The sequence below is a fragment of the Geotrypetes seraphini genome, chromosome 4, assembly GCF_902459505.1.
Source record: "Geotrypetes seraphini chromosome 4, aGeoSer1.1, whole genome shotgun sequence".
In the NCBI taxonomy this organism is placed as follows: domain Eukaryota; kingdom Metazoa; phylum Chordata; class Amphibia; order Gymnophiona; family Dermophiidae; genus Geotrypetes; species Geotrypetes seraphini.
The window spans coordinates 282,386,755-282,403,709 of NC_047087.1; the positions used below are offsets into that span (position 1 = coordinate 282,386,755).

Here is a 16,955-nt window from a genome sequence, read left to right on the forward strand (position 1 = left end):
ATTTCCAGATGGATTAAAATGGCCATTGCCTCTGTGGGCTGTGGTAAGCAGCCACTGATTGCATTGAATGCGCACTCCACCAGGAGTTGCTACCTCATTGGTGGAGACTCAAGTGGTTTTGTCTGAGGAAATCTGTAGAGCAGCTACATCAGGGGTCTCAAAGTCCCTCCTTGAGGGCCACAATCCAGTTGGGTTTTCAGGATTTCCCCAATGAATATGCATGAGATCTATGTGCATGCACGGCTTTCAATGCATATTCATTGTGGAAATCCTGAAAACCTGACTGGATTGCGGCCCTCAAGAAGGGACTTTGAGATCCCTGAGCTACATGATCTACTCTTCATGCCTTTACCAGGTTCTATAGAGTAGATGTAGCAGCCAGTTTTGGTATCTGTTTTGATCAGTTACTTGGATGGTATAATGTTCATTGATATGTTTGTTACACCGCATCACCTTTAAAATTATCTTACTATCCTTTAAAATAAAACTTTCTCATCTGCCCTCATTCCTTGATAAACTTCTCATTCCCTACTGTTCCTCACGCACTTTGAGATCAACTGATCAAAAACTTCTTTTTATCCCCTCTATCAAAGACTTCTATAATACACGTAAAGTAAATTTCGCAGTAACTGCCCCTACCCTCTGGAATTCCCTGCCACAGCTACTCCGCGACGAATCACGACTCGACAAATTTAAGACAGATTTAAAAACTTTTTTATTTCGTGATGCTTTCGCTAACACCTAGAGCCATCATTCCTTTTTTTTTTTTTCTTTTTTTTTTTTTTTTATTATTTTTTTTTTTTTAATTCTATTTATCAATAATAACCGCTTTCTTTAAAGCGTCCCTCTCCATTATGTTTTATCCTAACCCTACTATCTCCATTTTTCTTCTCAAATATGTAACTTCACCCTCCCTTCCCCTCTATCCTCACTGTCTAGTTCGTCTGGTAATGTTATTTGTATATACACAATACCTTTTTATAGTTTCTTTTAGCTTCTCTTTCTTTTAAATATACTGTTAACCGGCCAGATATTAACTTGATGGTTGGTATATCAAAATTAATAAAACTTGAAACTTGAAACTTACAGAGCAGAACAGAATTATAGTGTTGGGGATTTTTTTTCCCCATTTTCCTCCTTTAAGTTATGTCTGTCATTACAGTGCTCCATTATTGCTTTTGTACAAACTGAGGAGGCAGGAGCAGCTGCCTGGGAAGGTAGGCAGAGTTCAATTATGATGACAGCATTCTGCAAGCAACTTAAGGGTTCAGATGCATAACCCTAGCACTCAGGACTACTAGACACATCTACAAGAAAGATTATCGAGGTAAGAACCTAATTCTTTTGTGCTGCCTGTGCAAACTCCCCCTCTTTCTCTTTGTATGCAGTGTGGCCAAGGTTTCTCCTTGAATGAAAATGGACGCTGTGCAGGTGAGGTGGTCTACCAATGCCAAAGTAGTTCAGTACTGCTCTCTTATACTGAAACAAATGTAATATAAATAATATTGTTCCTTCTAACAGAGGCAATCTGACTTTCTATTCTGGCATTGACTGTGCGTATGTCTGTGCTTTTATACTGTATCTGTAAATGCACTGGGACTATATTTTGATGAAAAAGGTAGTGCATATAAATGATGATTATTTAAATGAAAAACAAAGCATGGGTATCAATACAGAGGATTAATGGAGAAAAGAGGTTGAACTGGAGGTTGCAGTGGGAGGGCAAAATGAGCAAACGTGATGCAGGGCCAGTTCAAGGGTATCAGACACCCCTGGTGACTCCTCAGCCATGCATCCCCCACCAAAGAGCAGCATAAGGCTCTCCCTCTATCTCTTCTTCCCTTCTGTACTCTTCCACAGACCAGTGTCTCCTCTTCTCTGCCTCCTTCTTCCAGCAAGGTATCCAGCATTTCACACTCACACACCCCCAAAAAAAGGTATCTACTTCCCTTGTTGAGGAATTCCTGACATTTGCAGGTGTGCCAACATGTTCAATATCTTCCCTTCCCTACCTCCTCCCCAAAAGTGTTTAGTATCTCCCCTTCCCCAACTAAGCCATGCATCAAAGTGTCAAGCATCTCTCTGCTCCCCTACCATAGGGTGTTCAAAGTCTACTCTTCCACACTGCCTTCTTTAATATGGTATCTAGCATGTCCCCTTCCCTACCTCCCCCATTATATGGTCTGTATCTCCCAAGATATCTAGCATCACTCTGCTTCCTTACATCTCTTCCCCAAGCATCTCCCCTTCCCTTTCTCCTTCCCTGAAATGTTCAGTATTTCCCCTTCCCTGCCTCAGCCCCCCAACAAGGTGTCCAGCATCTCCCATTTTCTACTTCAGTCCACCAACAACATGTCCAGCATTTCCCTCCCCTTCTTCCTAGAGGTGTTCAGTATCCTCCCTTCCCCCTGCAAGGTGTCCAGTATCTCTCTGCTACCTCCCTCCCTCTCTCTAGATACTCAGCATCTTCTCTTCCCAATCTCTCTCCCAAAGTTGTTCATCATCCCCCTAACATGGTCTCTCTAATCACTCTATTTCCCAATACCTACCCATCGATGCATTAAGTGGTTTTACTTTTCTACCCCTTCTAGGGTGGTATCAAGTCCTCCATCAGCTTATTTAAAGAAGCCTTATTGAGATTAGCACAGGGCCCTAAGCACCTGTACATGCCCAAGGTCTGACAAATCCCATTTCTCTGAAACAGGAAGTTTGGAGGAGGCAAGACCCAAAAGGCCCTATGCCACCCTCATACTGTTGCATCCTAGATAGACTCCTAGCCTGCTTAATGGTCAGGTCAGGCCTTACCAGATGGATCTTCTGATTATGTGTGGTCATACGCTGTGATTCCTAAGTATGTATGTCATTTTTAAGTTTGTCTGCCTTTGCTTCAGGTTCATCCCCAATCTATCTATCTATCTTATCATTTCGAATGTCCAGGCACAACTTGTACAAGTAGTGCTTACTTGTTCACTTTTCCATTCTCGAAGAGCTGTATCTACAAGAGATTCCTTGATAGAACATTATCATTCCAAGCAGGCAAATGGAATAAATGTTTAACCAACTTTATTTCAAACGCACTTTCTTATCAAACTTTTAGGAAGTCAATTAAAACTTATCTCTTTGATAAATTTCTCCATTTCTGCCTTGATGTATTTTTAAAATACTTCCATATAAATTTGATTAATCTTAACATGTTAATGTAATTTTGAAAGATTTTTGGAGTATTGCTGTCTGTATCCAGTCTCTTCCTCTGTAAACCACTTTAAACTGTTTATGGTATTGCAGTATATAAAAATTAAGTTATTATTATTATTATTACATATCTGTGACATATGATGTATGTCCAGAAGCTCGAGGGAAAATAAGTCCCCAGATCCATAGGTCAACAGCCAAGGTAATAACTGTTCTTTAATAATGTGAATACTGCCTTGCTTGTGGGTTGAAAGAACAATAAGGATTTTAGCATTTTTTTTCGCCATTCTGGATTGCAGCAGTTTCCTCTTATGTACTATAAGCCTTGGTTCTTTCATACCAACATAAGGGGTCTCTCCTGTGAGGATGTATCACTGCTCCATAATACCTGGTGGGTGACAAGCAGAAATTGGTGAATGACATGTAATGAGAACAAGAAAAACTGAGAGCAAACGGAGTGTAAATTCACTTAGTTGATACATTATTTTAGTTATTAGTATATAAAGGGAGTTAGTTTATTCCTTCTTTATAGTAAATTTTGTCACAGTTCAGCCCACATAACTTTGATTTGCATAAGAGCAGCACTTGAATTGTTTGGCCACTGACTCCCACTTGAATTTCTGGTCGTAGTATGTCTGATTGTTTCCAATATGGCCATGAGACAATGGGATGGCAAATCTGTTCTGATAAATGTACCTTTGCAAAATAGCTTATGGCTATTTCTTTATGAAATATTAAAACCTTTAAAAAGTAAAAACAAAAAAACTCAACAGAAAACAAATAAAGAACCTCATATTAGAATCCTGAGTGCAGCATCCTATATAATAATACCCTTAGCGCGCATGCGCACTTCAATTTTCGTGGCTCCGTGCGTCTGTATCTCCGTGGCTGGCAGAGAAATTGTAAAGCATGTGGCGCATGTGCGTTCGGCGCATGCATGCACGACGATTTACTTCGAGTGGCGGTTTAACCTAATCCAGCAGCAGTTACTGTGTGCCAGTTGCCCTTCCCAACACAACGTGTGATTAAAAAAATAAGGTAGGATGGGGCACCATAATTGACAGTGAGAGAGATTGAAAAAAAAAAAAAAAAAAAAACCAAACATACGGGACGTTGACAGACTGACACACTGAAAGACAGGTAGGTGGGAGTGAAAGACACACACAGAAGGACAGGGGGGCCAAGAAGAGAGATTGAAAGAAAGAAAAATCAGACAGCGGACAAGGAGAGAGAGAGACGCACACAGAAAAAAGACAGACAGACAGCATCCAAGGAGACAGACAGCAAAAAAAGACAGACAGACATACAGCGGCCAAGGAGAGAGAGACAGAAAGAAAGACAGATAGAAAGTGGCCAAGGAGAGAGAAAGAAAGAAATACAGATACACACATCTATTCTAGCACCCGTTAATGTAACAGGCTTAAAGACTAGTAGATTTATAAATCCATCATGACAGAAAGTCCATTGAGTTATCATCAATATCTTGTCCTGGACTGGTTTTCAAGATAGCCACAATGAATGTACATAAGACAGATTTGTATATTACTATCTATTCAGTTGTGTCCGACCCTTGGATACTCTGTAGGCCAGTCCTCGTCATGCTTCCTTGTTTTTCACGTCTTCTTTTAATTGGTTGATGTTCATTCCCGTGTCATTCTTGATGGTATCCAGCCAACGGGCCTTTGGACTCCCCTGCTTCCTTTTACCACTGACTATTCCACATAGCACCTTCTTTTGTAATGACTTCACCCTCATCACATGTCCAAAATAGGTCAGTTTCTGTCTGGTAATCTTGCCTTCCAGGGACAACTCTGGTTTTTTGTGATCAAGAACATCTTTGTTGGTAATCCTAGCTGTCCATGGGATTCTTAGAAGTCTTCTTCAGCTCCACAGCTCGAAGGCATTGATTTTTCTTCTTGTCTGCTTTTGTGCAGGTACACTGGAGACCAAATATATACAAATCTATCTCATGCATATTCATTGTGAAAAAGTCTGAAAACCCAACTATCTAGTATATCTCCTGCAGAGGATCAGGAGACTGTGATTTAAATGACCTGTACAACATGCTTTGGTATATAGTTTCTAAGTCGCTTGCCATTTCTTGACTTTCAGACACAGATGAGTGCATCCAGTTTCCATTTGTATGTCCAAGGGACAAGCCTATTTGTATCAACACATACGGTGGTTATAAATGTCGCCCAAACCGGAAATGCAGCCGTGGCTTTGAGCCCAATGAGGATGGCACAGCTTGTGTGGGTAAGTTAAGGGCTAGTACTGTTTTTTCAGTCTAGGATTTCTGAATTTAATCCCATAACACATAAAACATCATGAATGTAATCCTATTATTAATTAAAATAATGCCTTTTAATCATAGGAATAAATTGCCTTCTTAATTTGGGAGAGCAAAGGAAAGGGAGGTCATAATAGAACTGTGTTAGAAAGAAGAGGGTAATTCTGCACCAGCAACTGGAGCATTTTGGGCTATAAGATCTCCCTTCCTGCCAATCTAAAACTTACGCTTTCATTATTGTAAGCAACACAGTTTAACATAGGATCTATCCATGGAATGAATAAAATACTGTTATGCTGTGGATATGTTAATTCTGAAACTGATTTCTTTTAAATAAACATCAAGTACTAATTTGACTGTCCTACAAGGGCTCCTTTATTGTTCATTTCATAAGAAATGTTAAGTGTTTTCAAGGGCTTTTCTTTAAAGGAGTGCCTATAATGCAAGCTTCACCAGCCCACTGCCTGCGGACCAGAACTTAGCTCACCAACCTCAGCTTCTTGGCCCGCAGAAGCTCTGTGAAATCCTCAACAATCCTCTGTCCCTGCTGCGAAAGGTCCGAGAAAGCCCTGTGAAGTCCTCAGATGAGATTCCTGCTTCTCTGTCGTGACTGAGCTTGAGCTGGGTGATGCCAGAAGTTGAAACTGGTTTCCACAAGACCAACTTTAATGTCTGGCAAATCATGGCTTGACTTTGTGGTGAAAACCAGCAGTGGCAGAGAAGCAGGAATCTCATCAGACTTCACGAGGCTTTCTCAGACCACTCGCAGCATGGAAGGAAGATCGTTGAAGCATCAAGAATGGGAAGAAAGATCCATCGAAGCATCAGATAGGGAGGCAGAGAACCCAGCAGGGAAGCAAGCAATAAGGTAAGGGGAACAAGACAAGGAGAAAGTGGGGGGGTTACATATGAGAGAGAAAACTGATGAAGGATGGGGGAGATAGAAAGAGAGAGAAAAAAAAGAAAGAAAATCAGTCAGATACTGGGAAAAAGGTAAATGGGGAGACAAGTGCAGACAAAAATAAAAAGCTGGGGAGGGGGAGGGTCAGGAGCAGAAGAAAGCATGGAGTTTCATTTTGAAACGGCCATTGGCGTTACTGTTATAGTGGTATAGCCATAGGGAACTTTGGGCTCAGGTCCCCTCCAAACCTGCACTGAACCCATTAAATGGCTGGCAAGGATGCCAAAGCTCCTTCAGTCAAAGAAATTCCCTGCTGAGCTGCTCCCCTCTTCCTAGTGCTGCTGATGCTAGGAGTCCTGGATTACTGCAGAAGCACCAGGAGGAGGAGAGCAGCCCAGCAGGAAATTTCTTTGGCTGTTGGGGCTTTGGCATCCCTGCCAGCAAAGGTACTAATTTTAATGCAAAGGGGGTTGGATGAAATATGTTGTCATCCCCCCCAGTCCACCTCTGGGACCCTCCCCCCCCCCTAAATCAGAGGGCTGGCTGTGCCTCTAGTAGGGAACCCACAGGCACTCTTTATAAGAGACTTGGGGAGGTTAAGCCTCCCTAACCCCAACTCCAACCTTCCCAACCTGCTGCCTCTTCTCCCTTGGCTCCATGCTAATAAGCAACCAAGGAAGGAGCGGAGACCGCAACTCTCTGAAGCCTGTGCTGGTTCCTTTTATGTCAAAGGAGATGAAACCGGTGCAGCACGCAGTAGCAGTACTCATAGAGCCAAAGTCCTGTGTTAGTTCCTTGGTTGTTCATTAGGAGGTGCAATGGAAGGGAGGAAAATTGTGCACCCTAGATGTGGATGGGATGGGAGGCAAACAGGGCAAGACTGGATGGATGAAAGGAAGATCAAAATGGGGCAATACAGGATGGGTGGAAAGGAAAACAGAAATAGGGCAAGGCTGGATGGGAAAGGAGAAAGAGAAAAACAGAACAGGGCAATGCTAGATTAGAAGAAAGAAAGAGAGACCGTGCAATAGTGAATAAGGAGGTGGGGGAGAGAGACAGCAGAGAGGGGGAAATGCTGCTTAGGAAAGAGAGAAATATGGGCAGTGCTGAATGGGGGAAGAGAGATACATCAATGTCATCTTTCCTAGACTTTATTGTAGTTCCTCTTCCTTCCCTTTTGTCAATTGTCTTTTTTGTCTTTAGTTTGTATATGTCTGTTTTAATTTTGTATTCCCCCTTTTTTATTATTGTATTTTCGCCTAGAATTCAGGATAGATGAGTAATCAGATTTTAAATAAACTATGAAACTATGAATGGTGCAATGAGAGGAGTAGAAAGACAGAGAAAAAGGCAATGCTGGATGGTGAAGGGAACAGGAGGAGAGTCAGAGGAGATACCGGATGGGAATGGGGAGAGAGATAGAGGCAGTGCTCCCTAGGGGAAGACAGGAGGGAGGCATGGGACAGAAAGAGAGAGCATGAGTCTGCTCACACATATGTCTTGGCCTTCCAAATGGTATGAATTGTGGTCCCCGATTTAAAAAAAAAAGGTTGGACAAGTTTACTATAATGTGTTTACTTGGAGCCTATTCCTTAAAGGAAAAGATGTACATGCATTATATAATTCTAGAGTAATGTGTCAAATATGTGCCTAAAATTAAGACATGATCACTTACACCAACTGCTTGTATAAATCATTGCATTTAAATTGCAAAGGAACATGTGTAAAATATAGTATTCTTTAAGTACATACTATTGCCCCCTGCCAGACTTCATCAAGGTGAACACCCATTCTCAATCTATGCCATGGCACTTAGGTGCTATTGTATTAAAAAGCACATAGAAGGAACATTGGCATTTACATATGAGAATATATGATAGCATTCTGGTTATTTACAAGCATTCCTGGTGCTTAAATCATGGCTGCTTCTTATAAAAATTATCCCTAAATGCATAAAATACTACTTAATCACTCTTTTTCCCTTCTTTCTTTTTTAATTTTTCTCACTAAGCCCTCTTTCATCCTTACTCCCAAACTTAAATTCCCTTATAATCTCTTTTTCACCTTTTCATCCTATCTATTCATTTTTCTTCTTCTCCTTTGCCATGTCCATTGTTCACTTCCCCTTCCCTTTTCTTTTCTTCATTATCGTTTTCCTGTTCCTTTCTCTTTGGTTCGTTCCATTCTTGTTTTGCTTCACTCCTTAATGTGCTGTTTTACTGTCTCTTTTTCCTATTTTAATCTTTTTCTTTGCTTTCTTCCTTGCTTCCATCTGCTCCGCTGTGCAGCTCAGGTGGCCTATTTTGGAGGAAACCCTTCTTCAGGCAATAGACCATGTGATCATCTTTTGCAGACTTCAGCTGTTTTGCTCTACTTTGGACTTTATCTCCAGTTTTATGAACTTTGAGTCATGCAAATACTGAGTGAAAGTAAATTACCTTAGTGTGCACTCCCTATCTCTATTCCTCTTTCTCCTTTGCTTGTTTCTGTTACTCTGTGTCAAACAGACCTAACCTGACTTATGTCAATAATGCTTTGGAAACTAGGTGACCATCTTTAAAAAGGGAAAGAGTTGCAATTGATGCTTGAAGTTGATAGTGATATTTTCATAAGACAACTTGTTTCTTATTTACAGTATTTAATGCATGTTTTCTAAGAAAACAGAAAACTCTGTAAAGACATTCCTAATTAGTCTCTGTCAGTCCATGTTTTATTATATTTTCAACTTGATGATATCAGTTTTGCCCTAAACTAAGATGGCAGCTTTTAGGTAGTAAAGATATCACCATGAATGCCTATGGGAATAAATCATAGACTCTTCAAATCCATAAAGAAGACCCATAAATGTTCAGATCAGTGATTCTTTAGAAACTTTCTTCGAACAATTTCAGAAGTGTTCAAAATTAGCAGGACTGGGAATCGGGGGAGAACAGAATCAATTTCAAAGTCATGTCAAAGAAAAGAAATTGAAGATGTAAAAGAAAAATAAAAGTATAAATTAATATTTTTTTTTTGTGTCATTTATCCAGAATGTAAAAATCAGTTAGACTGTGGTGGTACGTAACTTGTTGGCTATAGACCAAGGTAGTCACAGCAGACTTTATAACTTTGACAGTTTAGATAGGATAATGTAGCATATGCTGTTGCTGCGCTATATACCTATGGTATATACAGTAATTTTCTCTAGTGGTTTTATGTCCAGATACTAGCCAGATTCAACCCACCTTAACTTCCCAGGGCTTTACTACTACTGCTTATCTTTTCTATAGTGCTGCTAGATATATGTAGTGCTGTACATTAAAGCCCGATAGAGCTTACAAGGTGTCAGGTCAAAAGCGTGCCGGGACAAAGGCGCGCCCAGACAATTGAGCGCAGCGCGGAGGTGCGCGCCGCTCAAAATTACTGTTTTTAGGGCTCTGACGGGGGGGGAACCCCCCCCCCCACTTTACTTAATAGACATCGCGCCGCGTTGTGGGGGCATTGTGGGGGGTTTGGGGGGTTGTAACCCCCCACATTTTACTGAAAACTTCACTTTTTCCCTGTTTTTAGGGAAAAAGTTAAGTTTACAGTAAAATGTGGAGGGTTACAACCCCCCAAACCCCCCATAACGTTGGCGCGATGTCTATTAAGTAAAGTGAGGGGGTTCCCCAACAAAAACCCCCATCAGAGCCCCTAAAAACAGTAATTTTGAGTGGCGCGCGCCTCCACGCTGCGCTCAATTGTCCGGGCACGCCTTTGTCTTTCGCGCCGTTGTTTGTGAACCGCTTACAATGTAATTAAAACAGGCAAACAGGTCAAATAGGGGTTAGGGAATGACACCATAGACATGAGTACTTTACAAGTGAGTGGGAGTTAGGAGTTGAAAGCATTTGGGCCTTCCCGATCAGTCAGTACTGCTAAAGAGCTGAACAGTGCCCAATGAAAACAATATTAGAAAGATGATGGCAGAAAAGGGCTACAGCCCACCAAGTCTGCCCACTCTACTGACCCACCCCATTAAGTCTGAGTGCTAATGACCCAGCTCCTTAACTCGACCCTCGCAGGGATCCCACGTGGATGTCCCATTTATTCTTAAAGTCGAGCACGCTGGTGGCTCTGATCACCTGCTCCGGAAGTTTGTTCCACTGATCCACCACCCTTTCTGTGAAGAAGTACTTCCTGGTGTCACCACTAAATTTCCCTCCTCTGAGTTTGAGCGGGTGCCCCCTTGTGACCGAGGGTCCCTTGGGAAAGAATATGTCATTTTCCACCTCGACACGACCTGTGACGTACTTAAATGTCTCTATCATGTCACCCCTTTCCCTGCGCTCTTCGAGAGTATAGAGCTGCAATTTGCCCAGTCTTTCTTCGTATGAGAGACCCTTGAGTCCGGAGACCATCCTAGTGGCCATCCGCTGGACTGACTCAGCTCGAAGCACATCTTTACGGTAATGTGGCCTCCAGAATTGCACACAGTATTCCAGATGAGGTCTCACCATGGTTCTGTAAAGTGGCATTATGACTTCAGGTTTGCGGCTAACGAAGCTTCTATTGAAACATCCCATCATTTGCCTTGCCTTGGATGAGGCCTTCTCTACCTGTTTGGCAGCCTTCATGTCTGCACTGATGATTACTCCCAAGTCCCGTTCTTCTGAAGTCCTAGCTAGTGTTTCTCCATTCAAGGTGTATGTTCTGCATGGATTTCTGCTGCCGAGATGCATGACCTTACACTTCTTAGCATTGAAGCCCAGCTGCCATATCGAGGACCAGTTTTCCAACGTGATCAGATCATGCGTCATGCTATCCTTGAGATTGCTTTCGCTTACTGTATTACACAGTTTGGCATCGTCGGCAAACAGTGCTACTTTACCCTGAAGCCCTCGGGTCAAGTCCCTTATGAATATGTTGAAAAGGGATGGTCCCAGGACTGAGCCCTGCGGCACTCCGCTGGTCACCTCCGAAGTCTCAGAGAGGGTGCCGTTGACCATCACCCTCTGAAGTCTTCCACTCAGCCAATCATTGACCCATGCAGTTAGTTTCTCACCTAACCCCATCGATTTCATCTTGTTTAATAGTCTACGGTGTGGGACACTGTCAAAAGCTTTACTGAAATCCAAGTACACTATGTCCAGAGACTCTCCCGAGTCTAGCTTTCCTGTCACCCATGTATGTTTCCAATTAACACTTTAGTTTTTTTTTTTAAGAAGTTGGGCCATAAACTATAGTGCAGAAAAGGTGTAATCATAAGTGGGATACAGAAATAAAAGGGAGCAACATGCCTTAGGATAAGGGACTAAGGTGCATCAAACAGGGGAAAGTTCTCAGAGTGCTGCTCTCTGATGATCTCAGATTTGCAAAGCAGTGTGATAAGGGTGCACTGACAGCCAGAATAAGAAAGAAAGTAAAGGATAATAACTTTTCAGAGGCTACTTGTGAGGTCTGTTCTGGACCATTGCTTAGTTCTGAAGGCCATATCTCTAAAGCAGAACCACCCAAATTGTAGGTCAGGATCCCAAACGGGGTCACAATATAGGTGGGCGCTCCATATTATTCTACACCTTGGTGGGGGGGGGGGTGTCACACAATTTTATTTGGCTGTAATCATGGTGTCAGAGTCACAAAAAGATTGGGAAGCACTGCTGGTTATAGGCTGGAGCCAAAGCAGCCTGTGCAAGCAGCCCTTGGAGTGATAAGTCCGCCTAATAATGATGTCACAGTACATAATAGGAGCAAGAAGGAAGTGGAACAGGACAATGGACCTTCCACAAAACCAAAACAAGGCTAATGGACCAAAAGGAGCCAAGAAGATGCTAAGTAGTTTATTAATGTCAAAAGTAAGCAATCAAGACCCACAGTACATAATAGTACAGTACATACATCACAGTACAGACTGTAGCATTACCAGGACCCATAAGCACATAAACACTGCCTCTGCCGAGTCAGACCATAGGTCCATCATGCCCAGCAGTCCGCTCACGCGGCAGCCCCTCAGGTCAATGACCTGTAAGTGATGTATTACTGTATAGTAACCCTCTAATTGTATCCCTCAATCCCCTTTTCCCTCAGGAACTTGTCCAATCCCATTTTGAAACCAAAGTCGTACTCTGCTCTACCACCTCCTCTGGAAGTGCATTCCAGGTGTCCACCACCCTCTGAGTGAAGAAGAACTTCCTAGCATTTGTTCTGAACCTATCTCCCTTCAATTTTTTTGAGTGCCCTCTTGTTTTTGTTGCCCCCGCCAGTCTGAAGAATCTGTCCCTCTCTACCTTCTCTATACCCTTCATGATCTTATAAGTTTCTATCATATCCCCTCTAAGTCTCCGCTTTTCCAGGGAAAAGAGCCCCAGCTTCTCCAGCCTCTCAGCATATGAAAGGTTTTCCATGCCCTTTATCATTTTTGTTGCTCTTCTCTGGACCCTCTCGAGTATCATAGAAACATAGAAAAAGATGGCAGAAAAGGGCCATAGCCCACCAAGTCTGCCCATTCCAAATACCCGCCCCCCCTGATTTTACTCCCTTAGGGATCCCATGTGAATATCCCATTTTCTCTTAAAATCTGACATGCTGTTGGCCTCAATCACCTGCAGTGGGAGTTTGTTCCAATGATCCACTACTCTTTCAGTGAAGAAGTATTTTCTGTAGTCGCTATGGAACTTCCCTCCCCTGATTTTCAGCGGATGCCCCCTGGTGGTCGAGGGTCCCTTGAGGTAGAAGATATCTTCTTCCGACTCGATACGGCCCATGATATACTTAAACGTTTCAATCATGTCTCCCCTCTCTCTTCGTTCCTCAAGTGAGTACAGCCGTAGTTTATTCAGTCTTTCTTCATACGTGAGATCCTTGAGCCCCAAGACCATCCTAGTGGCCATACGTTGAACCGACTCGATTCTCAGCACATCTTTCCGGTAGTGTGGTCTCCAGAATTGAACACAGTATTCCAAATGAGGCCTCACCATGGACCTGTATAGTGGCATCATGACTTCAGGTCTCCTGCTGACAAAACCTCTATCGCCATATCCTTCTTAAGGTACGGAGACCAGTACTGAACGCAGTACTCCAGACCCGACCTACAACTACAGGCATATCAAATAATTCAGTTCATAGTAGTCCACACTTAGGGGGTAATTATGTAAAGAGTAACCTAGATTTAGGTGTCAAGTATACATACAGATGCTGGTTTTCTAGTCATTTATGCCCTTATTTATGGGTGAAAGTACCCAAGAAAAGGACTTGGGGGGTAATAGTGGACAACACAATGAAGCCGTCGGCACAGTGCGCAGCAGCCTCTAAGAAGGCAAATAGAATGCTGGGTACTATAAAGAAAGGTATTACAACCAGAACGAAAGAAGTTATCCTGCCGTTGTATCGGGCGATGGTGCGCCCGCATCTGGAGTACTGTGTCAAATATTGGTCGCCGTACCTTAAGAAGGATATGGCGATACTCGAGAGGGTTCAGAAAAGAGCGACACGATTGATAAAAGGTATGGAAAACCTTTCATATGCTGAAAGATTAGAGAAACTGGGGCTCTTTTCCCTAGAAAAGCGGAGACTTAGAGGGGACATGATAGAGACTTACAAGATCATGAAGGGCATAGAGAAAGTGGAGAGGGACAGATTCTTCAAACTTTCTAAAACTACAAGAACAAGAGGGCATTCGGAAAAATTAAGAGGGGACTGATTTAGAACCAACGCTAGGAAGTTCTTCTTCACCCAAAGGGTGGTGGACACCTGGAAAGCGCTTCCAGAGGGTGTCATAGGACTGAGTACGGTTTTGGGGTTCAAGAAGGGATTAGATAACTTCCTGAAGGAAAAAGGGATAGAGGGGTATAGATAGAGGATCACTATACAGGTCCTGGACCTGATGGGCCGCCGCGTGAGTGAACTGGTAGGCATGATGGACCTCTGGTCTGACCCAGCAGAGGCATTACTTATGTTCTTATGTTAACATACTATATTGACATGTACAAGGCAAGCTGGCTACATGCCAGTCTTCAATGGCATGTGCTGCACAGGTAGAGGTTCACATGCCTGGGGTTTGTGTGGAGGGCAGACGGAGCCCAAATGTGCATAGATTTTAAAACACTATGGGCTCCTTTTACTAAGGTGCGCTAGCGTTTTTAGCGGGCACTAATCACGTGCTAAACGGAAAATACTAACTCTATGGAGGCGTTAGCGTTTAGTGCGCGCGGCATCGTTGCTAACGCACCTTAGTAAAAGGAGCCCTATGTTTATGCAAGTATTTTCCCGACCTAGGTGCAAGCATTTATACTACTTTATAACTGTTATAAGTACTCACACATGAAACCATGCACTTGTATTTGACAGGTTATGGTAGTATTTTTTAAAGAAATGTGGGCACTTAGACCCATATTCTATAAACGGCACCGTAACTCGGGCACCGGTAGGTGCCCTACTGGCACCTGATGGCATTGTAGGTGCGATTTATGTCAAAGATAGGTGCCGGAAATGTGGACCAGGGTTTTTTCAAGGCCTACATTTCTGGCGCCTACCTTTGCCGGAGGTATGATTCTCTAGACAGCGCCGTTGCGTGATTGACATGCGATCAGCGGCCACTTTTAAGGTGGCTGTCAACAATGGCGCTGTATAGAGAATCTGGGCACTCTCTTATACAGTAGAATTGCCTTCTTATGGTCATATTCAGTGGTGGCATAATCAGTTTACTATGAGTGGAAATCTGAATATTTAACCGATTAGATCAGCATCACTAAATTTAACAGGTTATAGTTAAACATATAATTTGAGGCCAGGTACACTGTCAACCATGTTTAAGTGGTTCACTTTAACCAAATTGCGCCAATTTTCAGTGGCACTATTTAAGGTGGGGGCAAATTTGAAAATAGTGTGCTTATATGAAAAGTCCAAGAAAAGTGCCTGTGTTATGCATTTTTATAATGGTACCATAGGTGGCTTTGTACCTTCATAAACTAGGGACATATAAGGCCCCTTAGAAATATACACCTGTTCTGAAGAAGGTATACCGTATTTCCCAATGTATAGGCCTCCCCTTTGTAGAGGCCGCAGGAAATGCTGATGTAAGTTTTAAAATTCTTAGATAAGCCGCCCCCATGTTACTAGCCACAGCTTATCTAAGAGTTTTAAAACCTACATCGGCATTTCCTGCGGCCTATACAAAGGGGAGGCCTATACATGGGGAGATACGGTATACCTTCTTCAGACCAGGTGTATTTCTAAGGGGCCTTTACAATGGGGCGGCCTATACATCACCCCCCCCTTAAATACCTCCCTCGCTGGTAATCCTCCTGGACGGCCGCACCTGCCTCCTCCAAACACACTGGGCAGGGCAGGAGTGATGTCTGCGATCTCAAGCCTTACTCCGCACCCTTCCTGCTGCCGTCAGTTCTCGCGAGGGAAGTATTTAAGGGTGGGGTGGGGGGATGATGTATTGCTCCATGTATAGGCTTCCCCATTTAAGCAAGCCGCACCCATTAGGTCGGTTTGCAAAATCGATGTATAAGCCGCGGCCTATACATGGGGAAATACAGTAACTGTATACATGTGCTCTGTGTGTACCTATATGTTTATAACACAAATTATAAAAGCAAATAAATGGAGGAACTGGAGTACACAAAATACAAAACTAATTTTAAAAACTCCATTTATAAATAGCTGGGTATTAATTGCCAGAAATATGCCTTAAATCCAACATACCAGTAGTGCAACTTTAAGATTATGACAGGAACTTCTGTACAAAGGGAAAAGGCCTCAGAAGCCAAGCACCGGAGCTATGAGAGAGAACACAGCGCTTCAACTGCTCTCCCCCATGCTTCTATCATTGGCCAAAAAACCACTAAAATTGTACGAGAAAATGTTTTTGTTCAAGTATAGTGGTCAGTCATATGGCAGAGTCTGGGCACAATACGTTCAAAAAAAGCATATGACTTATCTTTGATATATTGAATGTTCTCCAATGTGCTGCGCTTGGTTGCTGCTCACTCTTCTGTCGCTGTGAATAGCCTATGATGGCCAATGTCTTATGATCATTTAGATCAGGGGTGTCCAACCTTTTGGCTTCCCTGGGCCCCGTTGGCCGAAAAAAATGTTTCTGGGGCCGTGCAAACGCTGCAGCAAGACAGAGGAGGGAGCCGGCAAGACGGTAAACACCTGGGGGCAGCAGAGGAAAACATTGCATCACCTTCAACTGGGGCCACACAAAATACTTCACGGGGCCACATGCGGCCCTTGGGCCGCAGATTGGACACCCCTGATTTAGATCATTTCTTCAGGGCTTTGAAATAGCGCAGTTACTTGCAGTCCTATGTTTGCTAAGGTCCGATTTATTTCCCTAAGGCAATGGCAATTTTACCACAAAATGCTGGCCGTCATCGGGAGGATCAAGCTAATGTTTGAAGACCACAAGTTAAAATTATCATTAGTTTTCTCTAATTAAATAGACAGAATTATTTTTCTACAAAAACAGATTTGCTACAGTCAGAAGGGGTTATGGTTTGAAGCTAAGGGGGAAACAAGTCCAGGACAAGCTAAGGGGGGACAAGTCCAGGACAAATGTCAGGAAGTTCTGCTTCACGCAGCGAGTGGTAGACGCCTGGAATG

General features: G+C 42.9%; 1 protein-coding gene across 5 annotated transcripts in view; it reads left to right on the plus strand.

Moving 5' to 3' along the window:
• CRTAC1 (cartilage acidic protein 1) overlaps positions 1-16,955 on the plus strand; it is a 631,767-nt gene that overhangs the window by 495,786 nt on the left and 119,026 nt on the right. For 4 of the 5 annotated variants that reach the window (XM_033942560.1, XM_033942561.1, XM_033942556.1 and 1 more), the window contains 2 exons: positions 1,389-1,431; positions 5,305-5,448. In XM_033942560.1, coding sequence (XP_033798451.1) covers positions 1,389-1,431; positions 5,305-5,448 — 187 coding nt within the window. Of the gene's footprint in view, positions 1-1,388; positions 1,432-5,304; positions 5,449-8,671; positions 9,347-16,955 lie in introns of those variants that run through there. The other variant, XM_033942558.1, reaches the window with a different exon arrangement.